The sequence below is a fragment of the Athene cunicularia genome, assembly GCF_003259725.1.
Source record: "Athene cunicularia isolate RWA chromosome 20 unlocalized genomic scaffold, athCun1 chr20_part1, whole genome shotgun sequence".
In the NCBI taxonomy this organism is placed as follows: Eukaryota; Metazoa; Chordata; class Aves; order Strigiformes; family Strigidae; genus Athene; species Athene cunicularia.
The window spans coordinates 8902158-8923671 of NW_020799125.1; the positions used below are offsets into that span (position 1 = coordinate 8902158).

Genomic DNA, 21514 nt, shown 5'->3' on the forward strand with positions numbered 1-21514 from the left:
CCCCCTTAACTTGTGGCTATCAGATTAAAATGGTCCAGAAGAGAGATCTGATGCATGCACATCTGAAGGTCTTTGCCCCCTTTCCAGAAACCTGTCAGTGCATTCAGACATGTTTTTCTGGCCACAGCTTTGGAAGAACCATCCAGTTCCTAAATTGATCTGATATGTGGAACAGTCAACTATAAACTCTGTAAGATTTTCGAGTAAACATAGATATGTTAAGTAGACTGTATATGTTATTTGGTTGTCAGTGCCAGTTCACCTTTGTTCAGAAAGTTTATTGTATGCTGTTCCTTCAGTTACTGTTTGGTCATTGTTCCTTTTGAAGGTACTTTTTTCCTGAAAGAATTTGTGATGACAGGTGTAAGTGGTAACTCAGAAACATCCTAACAAATGCTAACATCTCACCTGTCTTCTGAAGGAGGTCAGGCTCGTTTTTCTGGGTTTTGTACTTTTTTTGTTTAATGACTGGAGCTTCTGAGTTGCCACCAACTTCAACGAGACTGAAATGAGTTTACTTATAGAGTATCAGTTACTTTTTGAGGAAAAGAATTCAAAGTAGACTGGAAGTTGCATATGGCTCTTCCAAATATTATATGGAAAATTATGAAACGGATGTGTTGGTGAAAAGCTGGCATGACATTTTATGTTTGTTTAGTTGTAGGTAAAACTCCACCTTCCTCCAGTGCAGGCACCCAGGCTCTACCAGAAACTCCAGTACTTACCCGCTCTGCAGCCCAGACTCCGCCAGCTGGTGTGACAGCAACTACTAGTGCTTCTTCTACTGTTAGTGCTCCATCTGCAGCCACTGGAAGCCCTGTGAAAAAGCAGAGGCCTCTGCTGCCTAAGGAAACTGCCCCTGCTGTGCAGCGTGTAGTGTGGAATTCTTCAAATAAATTTCAGACATCTTCTCAGAAATGGCACATGCAGAAGGTGCAGAGACAGCAGCAACAGCAGCAGAGCCAGCAGTCTCAGTCACAGCAACCTCAGTCCTCTCAAGGGACAAGATATCAGACAAGACAAGCAGTTAAAGGTATACACTTTCTAACTCAATGTGCCTGTGATGCCATAATTCCCCAGTAGTGATCTCAGTGCTCCAAGGCTGCCCAACCAGGAGTTCTTCCATATAAACAAAATCTCAAAGTGTGGTTCTACTCTGATAAGTGGCTTTAAAATACAACAACTTACTCACCATACCTGCTCTTTCTGGTGTGTATTTAGAGTCATGTCTCTTTATTTTAATGACAAAAATTTTGTGTGTGTATCTGTATAAATATTTTTGCCATTATTAGCCATCACAGATTTGGGAGAGTGAACTGGATTATTTTCTGAATTATTTGGTAAAACCATTAACTATTCCACTTGCATGGTTACCACTGTCACCTCAATATCTACAAACTGGATCCAGTTTTATCTGACAAGAAGCTGATCTATACAGTTTTTCATAATTTGACAGCAATGAAATTACCCAGGCTACATTTGTCTTTGAAATCCTTGTTGCTTAACTCTTAACAAGACTTGGATGCTAGTTTACTGAGCAAACAGCCACAGCATTTTAGAATGTTTTCACAACTCCTGTCTTAGCAGTTCTTTGCCAGAGATTTCACTAGTAGTAGGCACATGGATATAACCCCATGCTTCTGTTGCTTCACGTCACACAACAGCACCTTTCTGGAAATCTACCTTCATTTGTCATTTCAAGTTAAACTGAACTGGTTACTGATTTGCCTCATGAATAGATATTCTCCATTCTGCTAACACTGCTGGCAAGCCAAGGAATTTCATACAGAAGAGAGGTTTAAGTAATGGGTCACATACAAATGTTTACCAGAGGCACTTTTCTCTGGTCCAAAACTGCTTTTGTGACTGTCATTTAAGAAGTGTTGAAGAAGCAGTATCTTTCTACTTGCAGACTGCACACATTTGATATAGAAATACTCAGTGAGAAAAATAAACATGAAACTTGTCGAAGTCTTATTTTTAATAGAATCATACTTTATAAGAGTTAATAATATGGCTGAACTTTAAATGTTCAGCCTATGTTTTAGCAATATGTTTACTTTTGAGCACATTATAGCAATGTTCCATCTTAAATATTATATTCTAGAAATATTCCAAATGAAAACTATAAAGTCTGTAGATTTCTTATATGCTGAATTGTCATCAATAAAAATATAGTGCTTAGAGATAAATATGTATAACCTCTATTTGAGTAATTCCTGTTTTGAGGATATTGTCAATGAAGACATCTTTTATAGTATGAATCATTAAAAATAGATTTTAAAGTATTGTCCTAAAACAAAGACGTGTTTTTTAAAATTTAGGCAGATAAGTCATTAGGGATGAAGAAAGTGAGAGTCTTTGCATTTTGATTTGTACTCTCATTTAATTACCCACTTTAAGATTATTTGAAATACTAACCAAAGATGAGAGAACTTTTCTTACCCTGTTTGAATTAATACTATGAATAACTTCTTTGCTTTAGGGAGTTAATGTAATGTTGCATTCCTTGCTTTGCAGCCAACCAAAGGCTAATGTTGATCTGGATATAGATAGATAGATAGATAGATAGATAGATAGATAGATAGATAGATAGATAGATATAAATGTTGCAACACTACTAAGAATTAGTAGTATTAATAACAAAGAAATGGGAGTAACACAGTATTAGTAGAGTAGGCTTTCTTCAACAGTGACTCACTAAACCTTGTTTCAAAGCAAAAAGAAAAATTGAGTAATATGTTCCAAAATTATGGCAAAAGAAATTGTCAAAGTCTAACTTAGGGTCATATGTATGATATTAGTTGGGAGTTCTCGAAATTGAGAAGTTAGGAAGTGAATTCCTAGGAAGTGGGATGGAAAAGTCCCCAAGTGGGAGGAATACACATTTGAGGGAGACTTTTGCATTGGCCAGTTAAAATAATAAGTTTCAAAGATGTATTTGCTTCACTACCTTTAAGCCTTACAATTATGTACAAGTTCAGTGGCTGGGCACTGTATAATTTATTGATTAAATGGCACCATTGTATAAATAATGTTAAGTCTTTGAAATGGTTAGGTGCACCCATTTAAGTTAGACAAAGTTAGGAGTTTGCTTTTTTATTTTCATAATTGTTTATGTGATTGATCCGCTGTATGTTCTCTTTTCTTAGCTGTGCAGCAAAAAGAGATCACCCAGAGCACTTCCACATCTACTATAACCTTGGTTACAAGTACTCAACCTATTTCTATGGTTACCAGTTCTGGATCTGCAAGTACACTTTCCTCCTCAGTTAATACAGACTTGCCAATTGCAACAGCTTCCGCTGATGTGGCTGCAGATATTGCTAAATATACTAGCAAAGTAAGTTGTTGAGCAAGGTTTTCTTGAAATTTTACTTTGAAGTGAACTTCCACTTTTTGACATTGCTGATTCTGAAATAACTTTATTTTCACGTTGTCATATGTTGCAAATTCATTCCACTAGGTAGGAACAGGTAGATTTTGACCAGAGTGCTGAACCATCTTTTTAGAGCTGGCTGAATGCTCCATTCCAAGCCAGAGCGTCTGTGTGATAAGCTTCAGCTGCTCAGACACTTTAGACCCTTTCCTTCTCATGTTCCCCCATTGCTGCTTCTTAATTACATTGCGCTGTGGTTTGGACCATTTTCTGTGTTTTCTCTAAAGGTCTAGATATCCCCTCAGCATCATATTTACAGTAAACATTAATATTTCTTCTTCTGTGTCCAGTAGTACGTATACCAAAATGTACTTTTGTTGTAAAACACTGTATAGCTTCATCAGATGGCAGCTTGTCATAGGTGCGTATTCATGTATTAAAACAGAACCTAAGTTGTTAAAGAGAAGATGTGGTGTAATACTGGTATCATAATAGTGACAGTGAGGGATGGGACATTAGCTTTTCTTATACTCTCTTAGATCTTCCAATCAAAAAATCAACATGAGTACCCTATAAGGAAATAAAGTTGAATACCCAGGCATTAAAAACATCAGAATTAATCTTGCTTGTCTTGCAGTGTTCTCACTCAACCATATGGTCTTGATGGGATTGTCAGTAGTCAGCAGTGTCAGTAAATGTCTTTTTGTGTGTGTGTGCTGCTTCTTCAAACTCGTGGTGTTGGAGTTTGGGGTTTTTTTGTAATTTATATCAATGGCAGTTTCTTGGAAAAGTAGAAGGCCAAGCAGTTCACCAGTTCAGGACACTTAAAATTCAGAGTCCTGATCAAAAGTGCTTTGTTCTGCCTTCTAAATAGTCCTCTAAAAGTAAACCCAGATAAACAGAGCTATGGGGCACTGTTGATAGTATTATACATACACATTAGAGTGACTGAAAGGAAGTGAAAGTGTCGGTATCTATTTAAAAAATAATTTTTAAAATTTATTTTTTCTTTCAGATGATGGATGCCATCAAAGGAACAATGACCGAAATATATAATGATCTTTCAAAAAATACTACTGGAAGTACAATAGCTGAGGTTAGTGTAAGATTTAAAAAATAATACTGTTTGTACTTTAACTTTGAAAGTTGCAAAAGGTATTTTTATATTTAAAATAACAACTATACATACAAAGTATGATGTATTGAGACTGTCTAGAGATCCTAATTTCTTTGCTGTTTCAGAAGTAATGATTAGAGTGGTGGAGAAAAACATCAAAAAAATATCACATGGGCTCTAGCCCAGATCCTTAAAGCTTCTTTTGAGGATTTAGTTTTATGTCACCTTGTTTAAAATCAGAAATGGAGGAGGTTTTATGAAAGTATCATTTTTTTAAACCATGTATTTGTTCACCAGAGGAAGATTTAATTTACTTCCAGTGCAGTAGCTTATTCCAGTTACGTGGTTATGACCAAACTTTTTAATACTTTAAAAAAACACTTTAACAGGCTTTGCATTTTTTATGAAATGTTATACATAGCTTTTAATTGTCTTCAAAGGTATCTTTTAAGTATCTTAGTATCTTTTAAGTGTTTTCTTTAAGCTTGGAAAAAGCAGATTGAACAGTGTAAGCTAATTATGAATGTGAACAAATAAAGCTCAGAGTAGTTTGCTTCTTTTAACCAAAATAAGGAAGTCACAATTTTGATCATGGGTATTTGCAGTCCCAATCCACAGTGAACGAATAATTTGCTTTCCTAAAACTCATCTAGTTAAAAAGAAAATAAATGAAATGTCATACTAACAAATAATAACAAAACTGAGGAATAGGTTTTTGATTCCAATCAGAGGAATTTGAGACTCAGCTAATTTCAGAGGAAGCAAGAGCAAATTTAATAATTCAGACTTTGGTTTGGGGTTTACTATGGTCTTGTCCTCATGTTAATATGAAGGAACCTTGATGTAGGTGATGATCAGGCTCTTTGCTTTGGGCATGTTTTTCTGTATTGTAGTTATGTATTCTACACTGCACCCTGTTTATATTACTGACTATTAATTTTTTTTTAAATTTAGATTCGTCGTTTGAGGATTGAGATAGAAAAACTTCAATGGTTACATCAACAGGAACTCTCAGAAATGAAGCATAATCTAGGTATGAATATGGCAGTCCAAAATAATGTGTCCAGTTTCATCCTAAATAGAAAATCCAAGTGCTTGTAGTATGTATTACCTTCATCATATGATACTACAAATTGTCCAAGTGAGGGATGGAAAACCTTCTATAATGTGCTGTGCTGATGTCAGCGGGCACCTTCTGAGTATGCACAAAGTTACTTTATCTGTGCATATTAAACAAGAGCTGTTCAGCCCTCTGAGACAAATTTAGGCTAAAGAGGACTTCTGATAGGACAGAATAACTATTTTATGCATCATTAGATAATTCCACTTCATGAGATATTTTATGCTGATTATTTCATACTAGTTCTTATGAACCAGATTCTCTTAATATAGCCACTGGGAGAACCTGCTTCCTCTGGTATCTTTGTAGATTGTAGCTGACATTTTGATTCAGATCAGCTGTTGGTGTATATACTTGTTTATTTATTTGTTTATTTAAAGTGAACAGACAACCTTGACAATCTTGGCACCAGACTGGCAGTGAAACAGAGTCAAAATACTACCTTAAACAGATAAAAGAATACTTCTCCTAGGAGGGGGATTTTCATCTCTACATTCACTCAACCCTATGGGCAGGAAATGAAACCATGATTAAAATGAGATCCCTCTTAAATTATCTTTTTTAATGCACTGACTGTGGGAAGAAGTTGCAATTGCATGATCAAGTTTCCTTTAAGCTATATGCAGTCCAAACAACCCTAGGACTGTGTAACAGAGTGTCCTTGTCCACTTCTTGACTCTTTCTGCAGACCTCATCTGGAACCAAAGCGAATTAAGGGCTGAATAACCTCACATTAAGACTCGTGGTGTTGGTTTATTAGTAACATTTTGCTCTTTCAAATCAAGGTAGACCAGTTTTTTGTCTGCTGCAGTCTAGTTATAACATTCTTCAGAATTATTTGCGTATGGCAACAACTTGTCTGCAACTCACAGAACTGAATGTCTAGGTGTGCTCAGAAATAAAAGAAAAATCCTTCAAACCCTTTGTCACCAGTCTTAAGCTACTGATTTAAATAAACACCTTTAATGGTGTTTTGAAAGTATGTCAACTTCAGAGTTTTTCACAAGACTCAGAGATTCATCCTGAGTCAGGTGGCTGGAATTGGAATGCTTTTATTTGTGCTTGCCCGCTTTCCTGAAGATTCTTGCCAAGCTCTTTCACTCAGTCACTCACGGTGACTGAGGTATCAATTTGTAACTGCATTAATAGTGGGTGGCTCTCAGGGCAATCCCGAAGCAAAGTTCAAATTCACAGCTTTATTCGTGTAGTGAGGAGCTTTTACAACTTTGTCAGTGTCCCTCTTGGAACCTGCACATTTTTCTTTGTAAAGAAACCAAGACACAATGAAAAATTGATGTGCTGTTACTTATTTATTAGATAAGAAGAGATACAGTTCTGTGTATTTTCTGAATATTGGAGCAGAACAAAAATTTGGGCTTGTAAAGACAAAGTATGTTAGCAGCGGCTGCATACCTCCTTTTTGTGTTTATGCTGCACATGGATTCTGATCCTTTGTGGGACACCTAGAACTAAAGTGTTAAACAAATTGTAACGGTTAAGGGTAAAAATAATGGTGCCAGAATAAGAAAAGAAGATGGAAGACTTTAATTTGTTGAGTAGGTATGAAACAGATGCCCAAACTCAGGCAGTAGTTGATTGTTAGTTTTAATTTCATGTTGTCCTTAAACTCATGAAATTATTTTTTGCACTCTGCTCTTGGGGGACAGAAAATGCAAAACTCATCTTTCTTTGCATTTTGAGTAGAACTGACAATGGCTGAAATGCGTCAGAGTCTAGAACAGGAACGAGATCGTTTGATTGCTGAGGTGAAGAAGCAGCTGGAATTGGAAAAGCAGCAAGCAGTGGATGAAACTAAAAAGAAGCAGTGGTGTGCTAACTGCAAGAAAGAGGCCATTTTTTATTGTTGTTGGAATACTAGCTACTGTGACTATCCCTGCCAACAAGCTCACTGGCCTGAGCATATGAAATCTTGCACACAGTCAGGTAATCTTGCTCTGGGTTGTCTGTTTCACGCTGAGGGGTTCAGGTGGGTGGAATACACAATGACTGAACACTCTGTATTTGCATGGGTGCAGATGTGCCTCTGAAGAGCGTCTGTGGACTGATACACATGAGTAGTGGCTACTTTCTCTTTTTTCCTTTATTTTAGCTACTGCAACACAGCAAGAAACAGATACAGAAATCAGCACAGAAACATTAAATAAATCATCCCAGCCCAGTTCAAGTGTGCAGCCTACACCCACAGAAACAGCCAGCACCCCTAAGGAAAAGGAAGGTTCAACTGATAAAAGCAAAGAGAGTGTTACAGTGAGTATCGTTGTGGTCACTCTAAACAAAAATCATATGTAAGATGTCTGTGAAACCTACCCCTAAAGGCCTCCCTGGATTAGCCAGGAATTTATGACCATTTGCATATTTCAAAGAGTGTGATTTGGGGAGTGAGATAGGGAGTTGTGGTTTTTTTTCTTCATCTTGGCAAAAAAAATCTCCTTCTGTCCTCTGGGATAAACCCTTTCCCCTTCACTCATTCCCAATAAAACCTTGTGTTGGCTTGACTCATCCTTCCAGCCAAAGGGGACTGGACCTCTTTCTCTCTCTCTCTCCAGGACCCATCAGTGTAGCTTCTGGTCTGGATCTTTCGATACAAGTTGCCTTCTGATAAGCAATACTGACTGCAGCACTTCCAAGCCCTTCTTGCCTGGGGGTTCAGAGGCCAAGCTCAAGACCTGCATTCAGATCAACTTACTTTATCACAACAGACTGCCACTAGGGTACCACAATGTTCCATAACACTGATACAACAATTCACCTGGATCTACAGTTAACGGAGCAGTGTGCAGTTACGAAATCCTCCATAGCATCTACTCTGATAGTATCCAGTAGGCAAGGATGAGCAAATGCTCTAATAAAAGGGACTTAACATTGCATATATAGAAAATGTTTATAGAGAAGATTCTGCTTTATAGGTAGGGCTTGACTATTAGCAATTTCAGCATCGTTTTTCTTCTGCCCTTGCAAGATTTATTAAATGAAAAATTTTATGGGGGGGCTGATCCTTCAAACCCTTAACACATGATCCCCCACATCAGTAGGAGCCTTGTTGTATTTTAAGATATTAAAGCAAACTAATTTTGTAGTATTGTGATTCCAGCATGATGTCTCATTGAGATAGTTCTATAGAATTGGGAAGCATAGTAAACTAGAGAGCTGTGTTCATTTCTTGACACTTTTGCTACTGTCTGGTGTTAGACCTCTGGGCTTGACATGTCATCTAAGGGAGTAACTTGGGAAACAGATTTGAAGAGGGAAAAAGGATGTGCTGTTCCACATGAATGCTTTGGTGAAGGTAGTTAAACTCTGGCTCATTCAGTGTTCATGCGCATTGTTTGTGGCAGCACAACCTTTATATTACTGGGGAAAGAGGGGATGGGAGAAAATCAGTTACCTAAAACTTTTGCCAGGGAATATTCCAGTTATACAAACCTGGAATTGCTTTCACATAGATGTTCTACCTGAAACATCATGCTGTATACATTGATCATGTTCATAATTTGAATTTTGTTTTATTAACAAAAAAGTAACCTGTGAATTCATTAAGATGCAAATTTTTAACACAAACAAAACATCCAACATAAATTTCATATTATAATAATAATAACAACTAGGTGGAATTTATGTAAAAGCTGAGACTTCTACTGAGGTTGCCTGTGCTGTCTCTGCAGATAGCAACAGGTGTGACAAGCAACCAGCCTATAAAACTGGTCCAGGTACCGCAGACCACCACCTATATTCCAACTACTCAACCCACAATTGTAAGTACAATATCATCATTTAAAGTCTGCAGTAGTACTGTTCCTGGCATTAAAATTGCTCAGTTATTTCTGGGGGGTTGTCTCCGTCTGCTGTTCTATCAAGATATGAATTCACTGGTATAGTCTCAACTTGCAGTGCAAAATGACTTATTTTGCTGTGCAACATTCCACCCTTTCATTTCGTCATTCATTATTACAAGGATTCAGAAATTGTCATTAAGTATAACAAAGGCACTGAGGACAGTCAGACTTCCATTTTACATTATTGTTAGTTATTTGTCTGTTTCATGTATATACTTGACCACAAGATCAATGTAAATATATAGAATTAATTTTAAATATCTTTTAAATATCTTTTGTCTATGGTATCCTAAAGAGTTTTAATTAATTCTGAGCTATGCTTGATATTCCTGTGACATCTCAGTAACTATGAAAGAAAATATGCATTCATCAGTAGTGTATATCCCATGCAGTCTTGCACATTAGTGTTATGAAATTATGAGAAATAGAATTGGAATCAGACCTGGGTTTTTCCATCGAAGACTTAACCAAGGACACTTGAATTCCCTAGTGTCAGTCACAGGAGATGGGACAGAAGTGAGTTAGATTATTTTTTTTTTTTCTCCTGTATTTTATGCATCACAATATCCCACTATTTCAACTGGTCACATTCTGCAGTGCTTACTTCAGAGTCAGCATGGCATCTGTGCTGACCTTCTTCTTACCAAAAGGAAATATGCTGATACTGCACTGGCAGTGGAATGGCATGCTCTGTCTCAGTGCGGGGGTGACAGAGAAGCTCGTGTCTGGGTAACTTTGGTTAATTTTCTGGCTGAAGTTAGATAATTTATAATAGTAACTATGTACTAATGGAACAGTGTACCTTAATGTCACTGTGCTTGTGAGGCCTAATTTGCTATAGAAGTCGCTCTGTCTTTCTCTCTCGCTGTGTGCACACACCCAGGTGTGTGCAGACCCCCCGCCCTAGCTGCAGGATACACACCTGTGTGTGTGTGTGTCAGTGACCACACGCGCACATACAGACAGTATTTCATAGCCATTCTATTCCACACAAATGTTACTGCTCTTCGTGGGGATCATGACTTTTCACATTCCTAGCAGCGTTTTAACTCATTTTGTCTCAACTGAGAGCACTGTGCACCTTTGCAGCATTGGCCCTAAGTTGCTTGGACTGAATTACCATAACAATAAGGTTTTATATGTGTTTTAAAATCAAATAGCAAAATCAAATCAAAAATCAAGGACGTTAGGCTCTTTTGTGAATAGCTGAGAGGTTGTAAGATCACAAGGTGGTTTTGTGTAATACTCAGAAAAATGGCAGTTACCTTCATTGGTTTTCTGTAATACGGAGTGTATTGAGTTATGTAAAGCATAATTGGAACGTCTGAAAGGTTTCAACCTCTATTTGTGCATGTTTAAAACTTTGTACACATTTGCATTAGTCTTGCACAGCTACAGACACCTCTGTATTCTAATGACTGCACGTGCAATTTAAATAATTTTAAACCTTAGTGCATGTTTAATGTGTATGCAAAATGTACATATGTGTAAAACTGGCAGAGGTGGAAAATTTACCTCTCAGGGAATGATCTTAACACATTTAAGGAGTCTCGCACATTCCATATCCCGATCGCTGTAAGAACTGAAACTTTTTTCTTTTTTCCATTTGTGTAAGTGTGTATATTTGAAAGGCGACTGTGGCAACCTTAATTTCCCCACCTGTAGTACTAACAGTGACTTACATAATGGCTTCTTTAGGGTTCAGTTTGCACTTTGTGTCCGACTAGGAATTTCTTCCTCTGAACAACTTCCAGTGTATCTTCTGGGTACCATTTCCAATGAACCCTCTACACATCTGAAATCATTACAAAATGGCAGTAATCTTGAATTTATTTAGCAGATTGGTTCCATGTTTGGTTTTTATTCTTTCTGCAGTTAAAATAATGTACAAATACGAATTCATCGTCTTTGCATTCCAGGGAATGGAAAGAGTAGGCTTCTGGAAGGCACAGACTTTGTCACAAAGGAGCCGATAAAGACTCTAGGCTGTAATCCATCTCAGTAGGGATACTCACAATCTCTGTTGAATACCACTAAGACACTAATGTGGTTTCTTAAAACAGTGTGGGGAAACACTGGGCTGCAGTGAACTTGTATTTCTTCTTCCGTGTTCTCTTTGGAATGTCACACTGCCATCAGGGGGAAGATCTGTGCATCCCTTTCAGAGTCCTCAAAATCTCACTTCCTGTTTCTTCCACAAAATATTGTGAACTGAAATGGATGCATTTGTTTGATCAGCAGTTGTGCATCACTGGAATTGTATCAAAACATACTTGCAGTTTGTATGGTATAGACATTTCTAGACTTTCTCGCATTTTTTGGAGGAAGGTTAAGATACAGACTTAAGATTCAATAAATCCTTTTCCAGATCTTCCAGAGTGATGTGACCTTGACCAGATTGTTTAACATTCTTGTGCCTTTGTCTCTGCATCTGTAGAATCAATTCCCACCTATAGAGATGTCCTGAAACTTCATTTGTCGAGATTTATAAATCACAATCTGTATGATGGAAGTGAAAAGTTTATTCTATATTAATATTTTTACAGGGTGTATAAGACAATTCCCAGTAATGCTGATGTTTTTGTTATTGATTTGTGCAAAAGTTAAGTACTTTTTTTGTTCAAATGGATGTTCTTTGTTCTCTTCTGTGTAGACTGAATGCATGGGGGAGTTCCTTTTGGGGAAAAAGATTTAAGTAATGTGTAACAAGAATATACTTATAAGCAAGGGTATTTTTGTACTCCAGTTTGTTTTGTCAAAACTTTTTCAAATGACAAAGGATTTTCTTAGCCCTATTTCCTCTTCCCATGTGTTTAGTTTGGGGAAAATACATAACTGGATGTAAGTATGAAAACCTAACTCTCCAAGCACAGACAGAGTGTGTACAGTACCTATAGGACCACCTGTCCCTGTAATTATGTAGTAGTAATAACAATACAGAAAAGCTCTTGGCTATAGAAAAGTAATACACTACCTTCTACCCTGGAATGAGGTAATATTGCGGTAATAAAGGTATTAATTCTTGCACAAAATTGGAACTTGTTCTGGATTTTCCCTGGAAAATAAATCTCTATTTCTGTGGTCATGTTTATGTGACCTTTAACATAACAATATGTTTCTCTTGGTTTTAATCCACAGACCATTCCTGTAGTGGTAAGTCCTTCTGCTGGGACAGTGGCAATGAGAACTGGAGTTCAGTATGTTCAGACCACAATGCCAGTCCAAGTACGAAGAGTCTAACTGCTAACAAGAAGTCCATACAATTGTTGGAATAAATAAGTCTAATAGAAATGTGAAAAATAAACACAGTTCTTTGGATTAACCTCAAAGGTTCAGACTTTAGCTTTGTATATGTGTACAAAGCATTAACTACACTACATTAATGTAAAGCATTAGCGCTGGCTTAGAAAAGCTGAGGACAGGTAAGATCCATATTAAATCTATGCTTCTTTTGTAAATAATGTACAATTTGTGGATGTCATTAGAGTACCATCTCCTTTTTATATTTGTATTGACTTTAACTTATAAAGAGCGTTTGAAGTTGGAAAAGGAAGGTTTAAAACAGCCTTATCACAAGCTAACACTGAAAACTGGTCTTGGGAAACTGCAGTTACGCATCAAACAATGTAATAATGAGAATCTGAACGACTTGATTTGCATTTGGATTGAAAAAAATTTCTGCACTTTGAAACTCTTGTAGAATTTCCTTGAGCAACCAAGTGATGAAGGCTATCTTTTTTCAGTTAATTGTATTAGGCAAATTACAACATTTCAAATCTGTGAGCCTGAAGTACATAAAGATTTACATTGTTTTCACAATGACCAGACTGTTAAAATTTATGTTGTTTACAGATTAAAATTAAGTTAAAATTTCATTCAGTCTAATATCAGAAAAGTTGGAAAGTGTAATACCAGCTGGTTGTAGCATGATTTCTGATCACTGATAACAAAGTTTTGAAAAAAGTTAAGTTTGTTCCGGTGCTTCTTCAGTTTTCTTTTTAAAAAAAATCCTCCAAAAGGACTTTGAACAAGAACTAGGTGTGGAGAAAAACATGAATTGGAAACATGGGCAAAGGACTTTTGATGCTGGGCCAGAGCATGTATTATTTATATGATGGAATTTATGTTTTTATGTAAGCATGAAACAGTACAGTATGAGAGAAAGTAACCCATGAAAATGCTGTCTGTTACACTTATACTGTAGTACCATTTTGTATGTTGTGTAAAACGAAAGCATTGAACAAAGCAAAGGTGATGTATGTATATGAGAAAATTAATTGTATGATATCATTCCAGTACATTCTGTTGTACATTTTAGTCATGTTGATTTCTCCCATTGTTTATAAAAGAATGCGGTTTGTACAGTCTCCAGCTAGTACCCATATTAGAGGGAAAAAAGTATTAGAAGAAAAAAAGCGAGAACAGAATATTCGTGAATTGCAGTTGTGTCAAAAATAGCCTAGCTGGCCTTATTTGTGAAGCATAATTGCTTTTAGCATATGGAAGTATTTTTTCACATTTTCTTTGTATAAAATTTGTATTAAACTTAAATATCTTTTTTGACAATTGTGTTTCTTTGTGACTAAGACAGGTGACACACACGATATGCTTTGGGTTTCTCCAATTTTTCAAGAAACTTCACAATTTTTTTTATTAAACTGTTTTAGAAGAATGTTCTGTGTTCCTGGATTTCCAGTTTCATTTCAATCTGGATGAATGTTCATTACTGCACAGTCTCCAGATCATAGATAATTTCACTTGTATTGGGATCTTCTGTCTCAGATCTTTGATGGGACATTTGAATCCAGGCCTGTCAAATTTGAGAAAAAAACAAAGCAGCATTGGCAGTCTGGCAGTAAGCCATGTATGTATAAAACTCAGCAGCAACCATTTTCTCTCCATTTTCCCAGCAGCAGAGGTCCGTGGCTTGTTGGGTAACATTTATGCATTGGTTGGATGGGGGCTGACCAATATGCGGTCTTGGTGTATTTGTGGGTTAGAAATGGGGACCTGCATGAGGAGTACAGCTGTAGCCCTCAAGGAGGGCCTGAATTGGGCAAGACTGCTGTGTGTGTCTTAATTATCTGTTAGAAGAAACAGGGAGTTAATGAAATAGCTCACCGTAAAAATCTTACTATGAATATTGTCTTAAAGTTCCTACTCCTGCATTTGCAAAACAACTGAAGTTAATGTTCCCAGTGCTGCTGTTCAAAGAAAAGCACAAATCTTGAAAGCTTGAAATGATGTTTTGGCCTTCCCCATCTAATGTGAATGCTGGTATCACTGAAACAAGCTCTTGTGTTGGGAGAAAAAAGGAAAGAGATGAACAAGTAAAAAATCGTTATAGGAAACAACACTGCTTTCTAAAGCTTGTTTCAACCTGTGGTTTTTTCTTTTAATGGGCATTTTTTTTCCTATAAAAGAGTTGTTTTCTTTCCTCATGTGAAATAACAGGTGACCAAATACTAGTAAAGGTTTATATAAATATAAAATAGTAACTCCCCATGAAAGTTATCAGGTCAAGATCCAAGATACCATCTTGGATGTTCTGGTGACTATTTTTTCCACATCATAATTGTGGTATGAAGTTCATTGTTTTTCTGAAGATTGTTTTGTGGTATGTAAGGTGAAGGAAGAACACATCTCTGGCTTGGACATTATGAAAGGAGATGACACTGATGTGATATGAACTTAAAAGACAGGCTGCAACTTTATTTAATATATGATTGAATGCCACGTCTAGGCCTAATGCCTGTGTCAGGAATATCCCTCCACCCTGTGTAGTGTGTCCCTTGTTTATTTCAGGACCAAATTTGGGAAAAAATACTGTGCTGGGTCTGGAATTTTTACCTCTTTCCGATGGTGAAGGTTCATCGGTTGCGGTACCTGACTCAGTCTGGGATTGAAGTCAGGGTCTGGATGGCCGTCCTTTCGTTGTCCAGCTGCCAGTGATCAGCTGTTGTGCTGATGGGGGCTGGGGGTAGTACCCTGTAAGGAATGAAAAGCCTCTTTGGCCATATACCATCCTGTGAAAACTTGTTTTCACCTTTCAGCTACAGGCACTGGGTGTCCCTTGGATTTGCCATCCTCTCTTACAACCTACTGAAAGACATGTGGGCATATTACTGCTGATTCCTCTCCTTTGGGGACAAAATTAACTTAGAGTTTGAACTTTGAAATCTCTGCATTATCATCTCCCATTATCACTTGGGCCTTCAGTTAGGAGAGGAGATTGACGCTGGTGTTCCTTATCAGGGCGAGTTGATTCCAGAGTTTTACCAAGCTGTGGCAGTGTTTTCCGAGTTGCAGTGTCACGTCAGGTGGGTAGATTTTGTTTTAGCCCCCAGATGGTATCATCTGGACGGAGTTGCCATAGCAAGGTTTCATCGCAGGAACCAGATGTTGGCGCAGGGCTGTGAGGACCAGCACAGCCCCGAGTGCTGCAGTAGCCACAGCCCAGCCGGTGGTTCTGGCTGCAGAGAGCCCATCACAGTCAAACTGGAGCTTTGTGGGCTGGCTGCGAATGCAGGGTTAAAGGTTTGCCGTCAGCTGTGCTGTCACCTTCTCGCGCTGGTGCTTGCCAAATGAGCCTTTCGGGGCTTCAGTCACAGACGTGGTTAAATTGCAGAGGAACACAGAGCGGCCATGAGGGGTGCTGTCCTCCGGAGCTGTGGGCTCCTACGTTTTTCATCCTCCTCGGTGCAGGTCTGTTAGCTCGGGGGGCAGCCGCAGGTTCTAGGCTCCTCTGCAGGCGGCTGAATGCTGGCATCCCGCCCCTTACACAGGGAGAACCATGGGACTGATCCTCCGAGAGTTAGCCTGCCTTTGTGAGTCAGAGGCTGCTTTTTAAAACGATTGTGTAACCACACCTGAATTGAAGGCATTTTAGAAACAATGAGATCTCTATTTTCTTTTTAAAAAAACATTTCTATACAACATACCACTCGAGTACTTGCCCGATGCCCAGGGTTAGCCCTGGTACGCTTGCCTTATCTCTCCAGTTGTATGCCTCATAGAAAATGGCTAAGTGCTAAGAATTTGGGTTTCTTTACCTAACGCTTATCAGGCAAGACGGCTGTGCCTCCAGAATTTTGAAAAGGACCTCACAAACCAAGATTTTGTCAGGCCGCTGTCTAGGGGAGGCATGAGGTTTCTGGCATATTCCTGCTTTGTGGGGTTTGTTGTGAAGCCCAGCTGCCCTCGGGTGGTCACACGGGAGAACTGCACGAAAAAAACGGTACAGGAAAGGGGTAAATGGTGCAGTTGCAATGTGCCCTTCCATCCCAACGATAACCTGTATTTTTGCAATTATATTCTTTGCAGTTTTCTGGCTATTTGACAAAATTCTGTATTCTGTTGTTGCTTCTGAACTCGTCAAAGCTGGACAAGGGCAAAATGTAATTTCTGTCAAAGCAGTTTTCAGAAATGGAACAGGTCCAGGTTCTGGTTTAACAGAATGACTAGAAGTTTGGAGACACAGACCCAAGAAGATACCGTCTTCCGGTGTGTGTCATCTCTGGCTTTTTTTGTTGTTAAGAGCTACATTTACTTTGTGTTGCACTCCATGACTTACCAGAAGAGGCAGTTGATGGCAGATGGGTGCAAAGACCCCAAGGATAAGATAAGGCTAACAGGGCAGGCAGGGGCGTGGTGGGGGTGCTGGTGGGGAAGAAGTATTTTGTTCAGTCTTTCACCTGAAAATGATGTAGGGAAAAGCAGGTGGGTGGTGTGGATCCGTCCCTGCAAAACTCAGAGTCAGGCTTTTGCAAAAGGAGTGTTGCGTGGGTGCAGTGTAGCAGTTCCCTCTGTACAGGCTCCAAGGATGTGTATATACATGTACACTGCGCAGCAAGGCACACTGAGCTAGGGAACGTACCTGAGCTTTAGGCCAGGCCAACACGTAGGCAGAACTGAAACATGACATGCTGAGCACAAGGTGGTCTTAGAAAACAGGAGCAGCAGTAGCAGCTCCATTAAATTCCTCTCTGAGGCAGTGCTTGTAGGCCTAGAGGTGATGGGGAAAGCCGTGGTGCCCGGGAAGGCTGTTTCTGATCCCTGCCAGCTGGCAGAACGCTTTGACTCCCTATTCCCAGTGACAGCACAGGTCATGAATCCATCTTCATTTCTGAACAACCTCTGTGTGGCTGCAAGTTTCCAGTAAGCATGTTGCTGCTTTTGTTACCTCTCATTTTAAGTGTCTGACAAGTTCCCTGTTCTGGGATAAGAGGTATTCACAACTGAATTTGCTATTGCTATTTCATAGCTGAAACTCAGAAAAAGGTAAAGAATCTCCAGGGTTTGTTCTACTCACATTTTACATATTGAAATAAATGGTATGTTTGTTATCACATTTGGCCTGTTAAATTTATTATCTTCTTACTTAGAATCCTTTAGAATCCTTAGAAACCTTATGGTGAAAAGTAGAAAAGATACTGTGCGCTATTACAATAAATTTTTGCACAGTTTGTAAGTCTGTTCAGTATTATTAGATACAAAGCTTTAGTCATGCTGAAGCTAATTAAAACTTTTAAAACCTTGGCTCTGATGAAGCCTGCAGTATATTCCTTAAGAACAACTACAGTAAGTGAAGATCCTTCCCTGCCAGAGAAACACCAGAAGAGAAGGAAAAGGTAACGCAGCACCATTCAACACTCCTAGGAAAAGTGGGAAGCATTGCTTTGGCCCTTAGAACCCACTTCTTGGGATGACAGGCCATAGCACAACGTATGAAGTAATTTCTCTCAAAGTGCAGTGTTTTATTATAAATAACTTTAGGGGACTGTCAGTACTTGTGGTGCTCTTACAGCAATAAATCCCTCTGCATACCCACAGTAAATTGGCATTTGAAACTCTATCCTTTCTAAAAAGCATGTAACAAGTTAATTACTGCCCTTAATTTCATAATAATAATGCAAGGATAAATTAGGTCAGATTTTTCTCCCGTCTGATAAATTTCTGGCCCAAATAGGTAACCTGTCTCATTCACAGTTTTCATTCATTTTTATGTGAAATTAATGAAAATGCAAACAGTGAACATGCTGTGAGTCTGCAGTAGCCTGGAAAGTACCTTTAAAGTGCTGTAAAATATTTTATAAACAGGTTGCAGTGTGTGCCTTTGCCATTAATTTAAATCTAATTTCTGTTATAGAAGACAAAATACTCGGTCTGCCTTGCACTGTTGGGAGGAAAAAACCCAAACAGCCCCAAATCAACAGCTGCTCCTGAGGAAAAAACAGAATCTGGTTTCTTTCCTTGATTGCAGCTTTGCCAGATGGATGGGGGAGGCTTTTTGCCATTTCTGATGGGTTTTTAGCAAGTGTACATTGCGCTTATCTGGACAGACTAAGGAGGCAGCGCAGAGGCTGCGGTAGCTTGGCACAAGGCCGTGGCTCTGATCCGCAGGTGTTGCCTTAGTCCTAACTGCTTTGGTCTCACTGCCTCAAGCCGGTGGAAGGTTATACAGCCTCCGCCAGCCCTTTACTTTGCTCTGGTTTACTATACCTGCTGTCTGCCTGAAAATTATTTGATTTTTCAGCCTTCGGGAACAGGGTCCCATGTGGCTCTTCTGCTCTGCTGCAGCTGAAGACAAATAAACATTTTTAAGGAGTTTGCATGACATGATCTGAGGTACCGATTGTTACCACTTTCAGTGTTGGCATTTTAAGTCCCAGATTTTTCAGAATGCACCCAGCCTACCCGGTGAGACTCTGCTTCCTTTACAAAAGACTATGAAACCTGTTAGGATTATGGCATAGAAAGGATCTGAACATGAAATTGCAGGAACATCAGCAATCAGTAACGGGTAGTTTAAAATACCTGTTTTCTTTTGCTCTGCAATACCTTTTTCATATTTGCTATCTATAAGGAAATGATAGAGCAAAGGATACTCTTGGAAATGTGATGAAAGTTATGTCAGTGTACATGTGGTGTCAGTTTTTTTTCTTGTTTGGGAAAGTATTTTGATCCTTGAAGCGTTAGGTAAGAGCTGTGAGAGCAGCTACTGTGCCCTCATGCTTACAGTCCTGAATTCAAAACTTCAACCCATATTATCTCACCAGTCTTTCATGTCCCCTTTTCCATTTAAGATACAAGTACTCTAGTCTTGTTAGTAATATGACTAAGAAAGGATTTTATCCTGTAACAATATAGAAATACATAAAAACACAGGTGAAAGAGCTGAGCAAGGCTGGTACGTATGTGTGTGTCTGTTCCCAGTCCTTTTGTATGTTATGAATAAAAAGTTGTTACAGAGCCCTCTTCTAGCCATCACAGACTGCCTGGAACAGTAAATCCTGATACTCTTGCTTGTAGTGAGAGATGAACGTGTGCCACGACAACTGTAAGGAAGTGAAGAGGTACACCTGTCTGACAAACAAGTGTTCCTAATGCTGGTGTACCCCACCCTCATCAGCCGCGTTACCCGTGGGTAAGTCAAAATGATTAGCGAGGAGGAATATGGAGAAATCATTTACAACAGTGGTATGTGGAGCACAAGCAGGCACTAGCAGAGAACAGGCCCAAAGCTCTGCTAAGAACTTTGGAGACAAACAGAACTTGAGAGTCTTTAAATACATTAAAAAAAAAAAAAAAAAAGTCAGTACTTGGATAATTGACTCAATTAAGGCGGGTGCTAAATTTGGAATTTCAAGGAAGAGCAATTAGCTGATTGACAAGGTGTTAAAAGCTGAAGTTGTGCTTTCTTAGGAGTCTGCCATCCCTGGCATTTGTTCCTCTTTCAGAAGTTTTATTTACCGGTGTGCTTATCTTGTGAGAGTCAGTCAATTCTCCATTGAGTTTGATTTCCTTGACTTGTGATAAAACTTCTTATTTGTGACAGTCTCCCAGCTGGAAAAATTTCTGCTAGACTTGCTTCTCAGCAGGCCCTGAGACAAGCAACACCTCTGCTAGAAAAACCACATTTTGTTGTGTGTTGTACTCATCCAAGAGAACGACCCCTTGCAAATGCCTCCAAAACATGTACTTAAAGGACGGTTTTGGTCATGCCTGCTGTTGACAAGTGTAAGTAACATGTTTTACAGCTGCTGCATGGCTGCTACCTTTTGAGCCAAAGACGGAGATCAGATTGAGTTCATATTTGCTGTTTTAGTTTGGCAGAAAATCCTGTCAGATCTAGCAGAGTTTGTTTCCCGAGGTAAATGTTTTTAGAGGTTAGGGGATTCACTCAGGCTTGTGCAGCACTTGTGTCACACTTGTAGATTGTGTAACCCTTACTTGTTTGATCTTGATTCACACATGATAGATAAGGGGATTGTGTTACTTGCTGTACCTCTCTAACACCTTGTTCCAGGGAGGCTCTGATCCTTCTGAGGTTATTTGGTGCCACATCAAGCAAGAATGAACAGTTTTGAAATTGAATCAGAGATTCATCCAGGCTCCAAGAAATGAAATATTTTGACAACAAGAATTAACAGGCCAGCTCAGCAGAAATCCTAAAGCTGAAGCTTACTTGTAGATGCATTTATTTACATAAAAATAAATATGCACAGCTGCAATATTTGCTTGCCCTTCATCTTCCTTTGCAGGACAAGTTAGATGTGCTGAGTGCCCACGTTCTCTCCCAGTGGACAGAGTCCCCACCGACAGACAGAATGGCTGGCTACAGACTCCATTTTGCACACGAGGGGCTCTGTTCAGAGTCCTTCTCACTTAACCCCAGCTTGAAGCAGGGAGTATGTATTCTACATATACCTCTAGATCCAAGAGTGGCTGGAGAGAAGAGAAGGCAGGTAATCTAGTCCCCCAAAATGTAAACATGTTTTTATTTAATGCCTTTCACTCATCACAAGGTACTTCTTCCCCACCCCCAACCCCCAAAACCAAGATGGCAGCATAAGGCACCGTGTAGACACATGCACAGTCCACATACCATCTATGTAAGATTTAAAAACACAGCTATAGTTCTTATCAACAGTACCATGTGTCCTTATTATTAATGTACACAATATGATTTTTCCCCAGAGTTTGTTTTGGAGAAATGAACTATTAATTTAGAATGGTAAGACTCTCCCCACCCCACCCCCACC

At 38.9% G+C, this 21514-nt stretch overlaps 1 protein-coding gene across 20 annotated transcripts in view; it reads left to right on the plus strand.

Moving 5' to 3' along the window:
• ZMYND8 (zinc finger MYND-type containing 8) overlaps positions 1–14033 on the plus strand; it is a 59857-nt gene extending 45824 nt beyond the window's left edge. For 14 of the 20 annotated variants that reach the window (XM_026861992.1, XM_026861999.1, XM_026862000.1 and 11 more), the window contains 7 exons: positions 659–1033; positions 3153–3343; positions 4395–4475; positions 5451–5529; positions 7321–7560; positions 7727–7884; positions 9300–14033. In XM_026861992.1, the coding sequence (XP_026717793.1) occupies positions 659–1033; positions 3153–3343; positions 4395–4475; positions 5451–5529; positions 7321–7560; positions 7727–7884; positions 9300–9512 (1337 nt within the window). In that variant the 3' untranslated portion in view covers positions 9513–14033. Of the gene's footprint in view, positions 1–658; positions 1034–3152; positions 3344–4394; positions 4476–5450; positions 5530–7320; positions 7561–7726; positions 7885–8183 lie in introns of all 20 variants that reach the window. The other 6 variants (XR_003399785.1, XR_003399787.1, XR_003399786.1 and 3 more) reach the window with 6 other exon arrangements.
• Positions 14034–21514: the final 7481 nt, after the last annotated feature.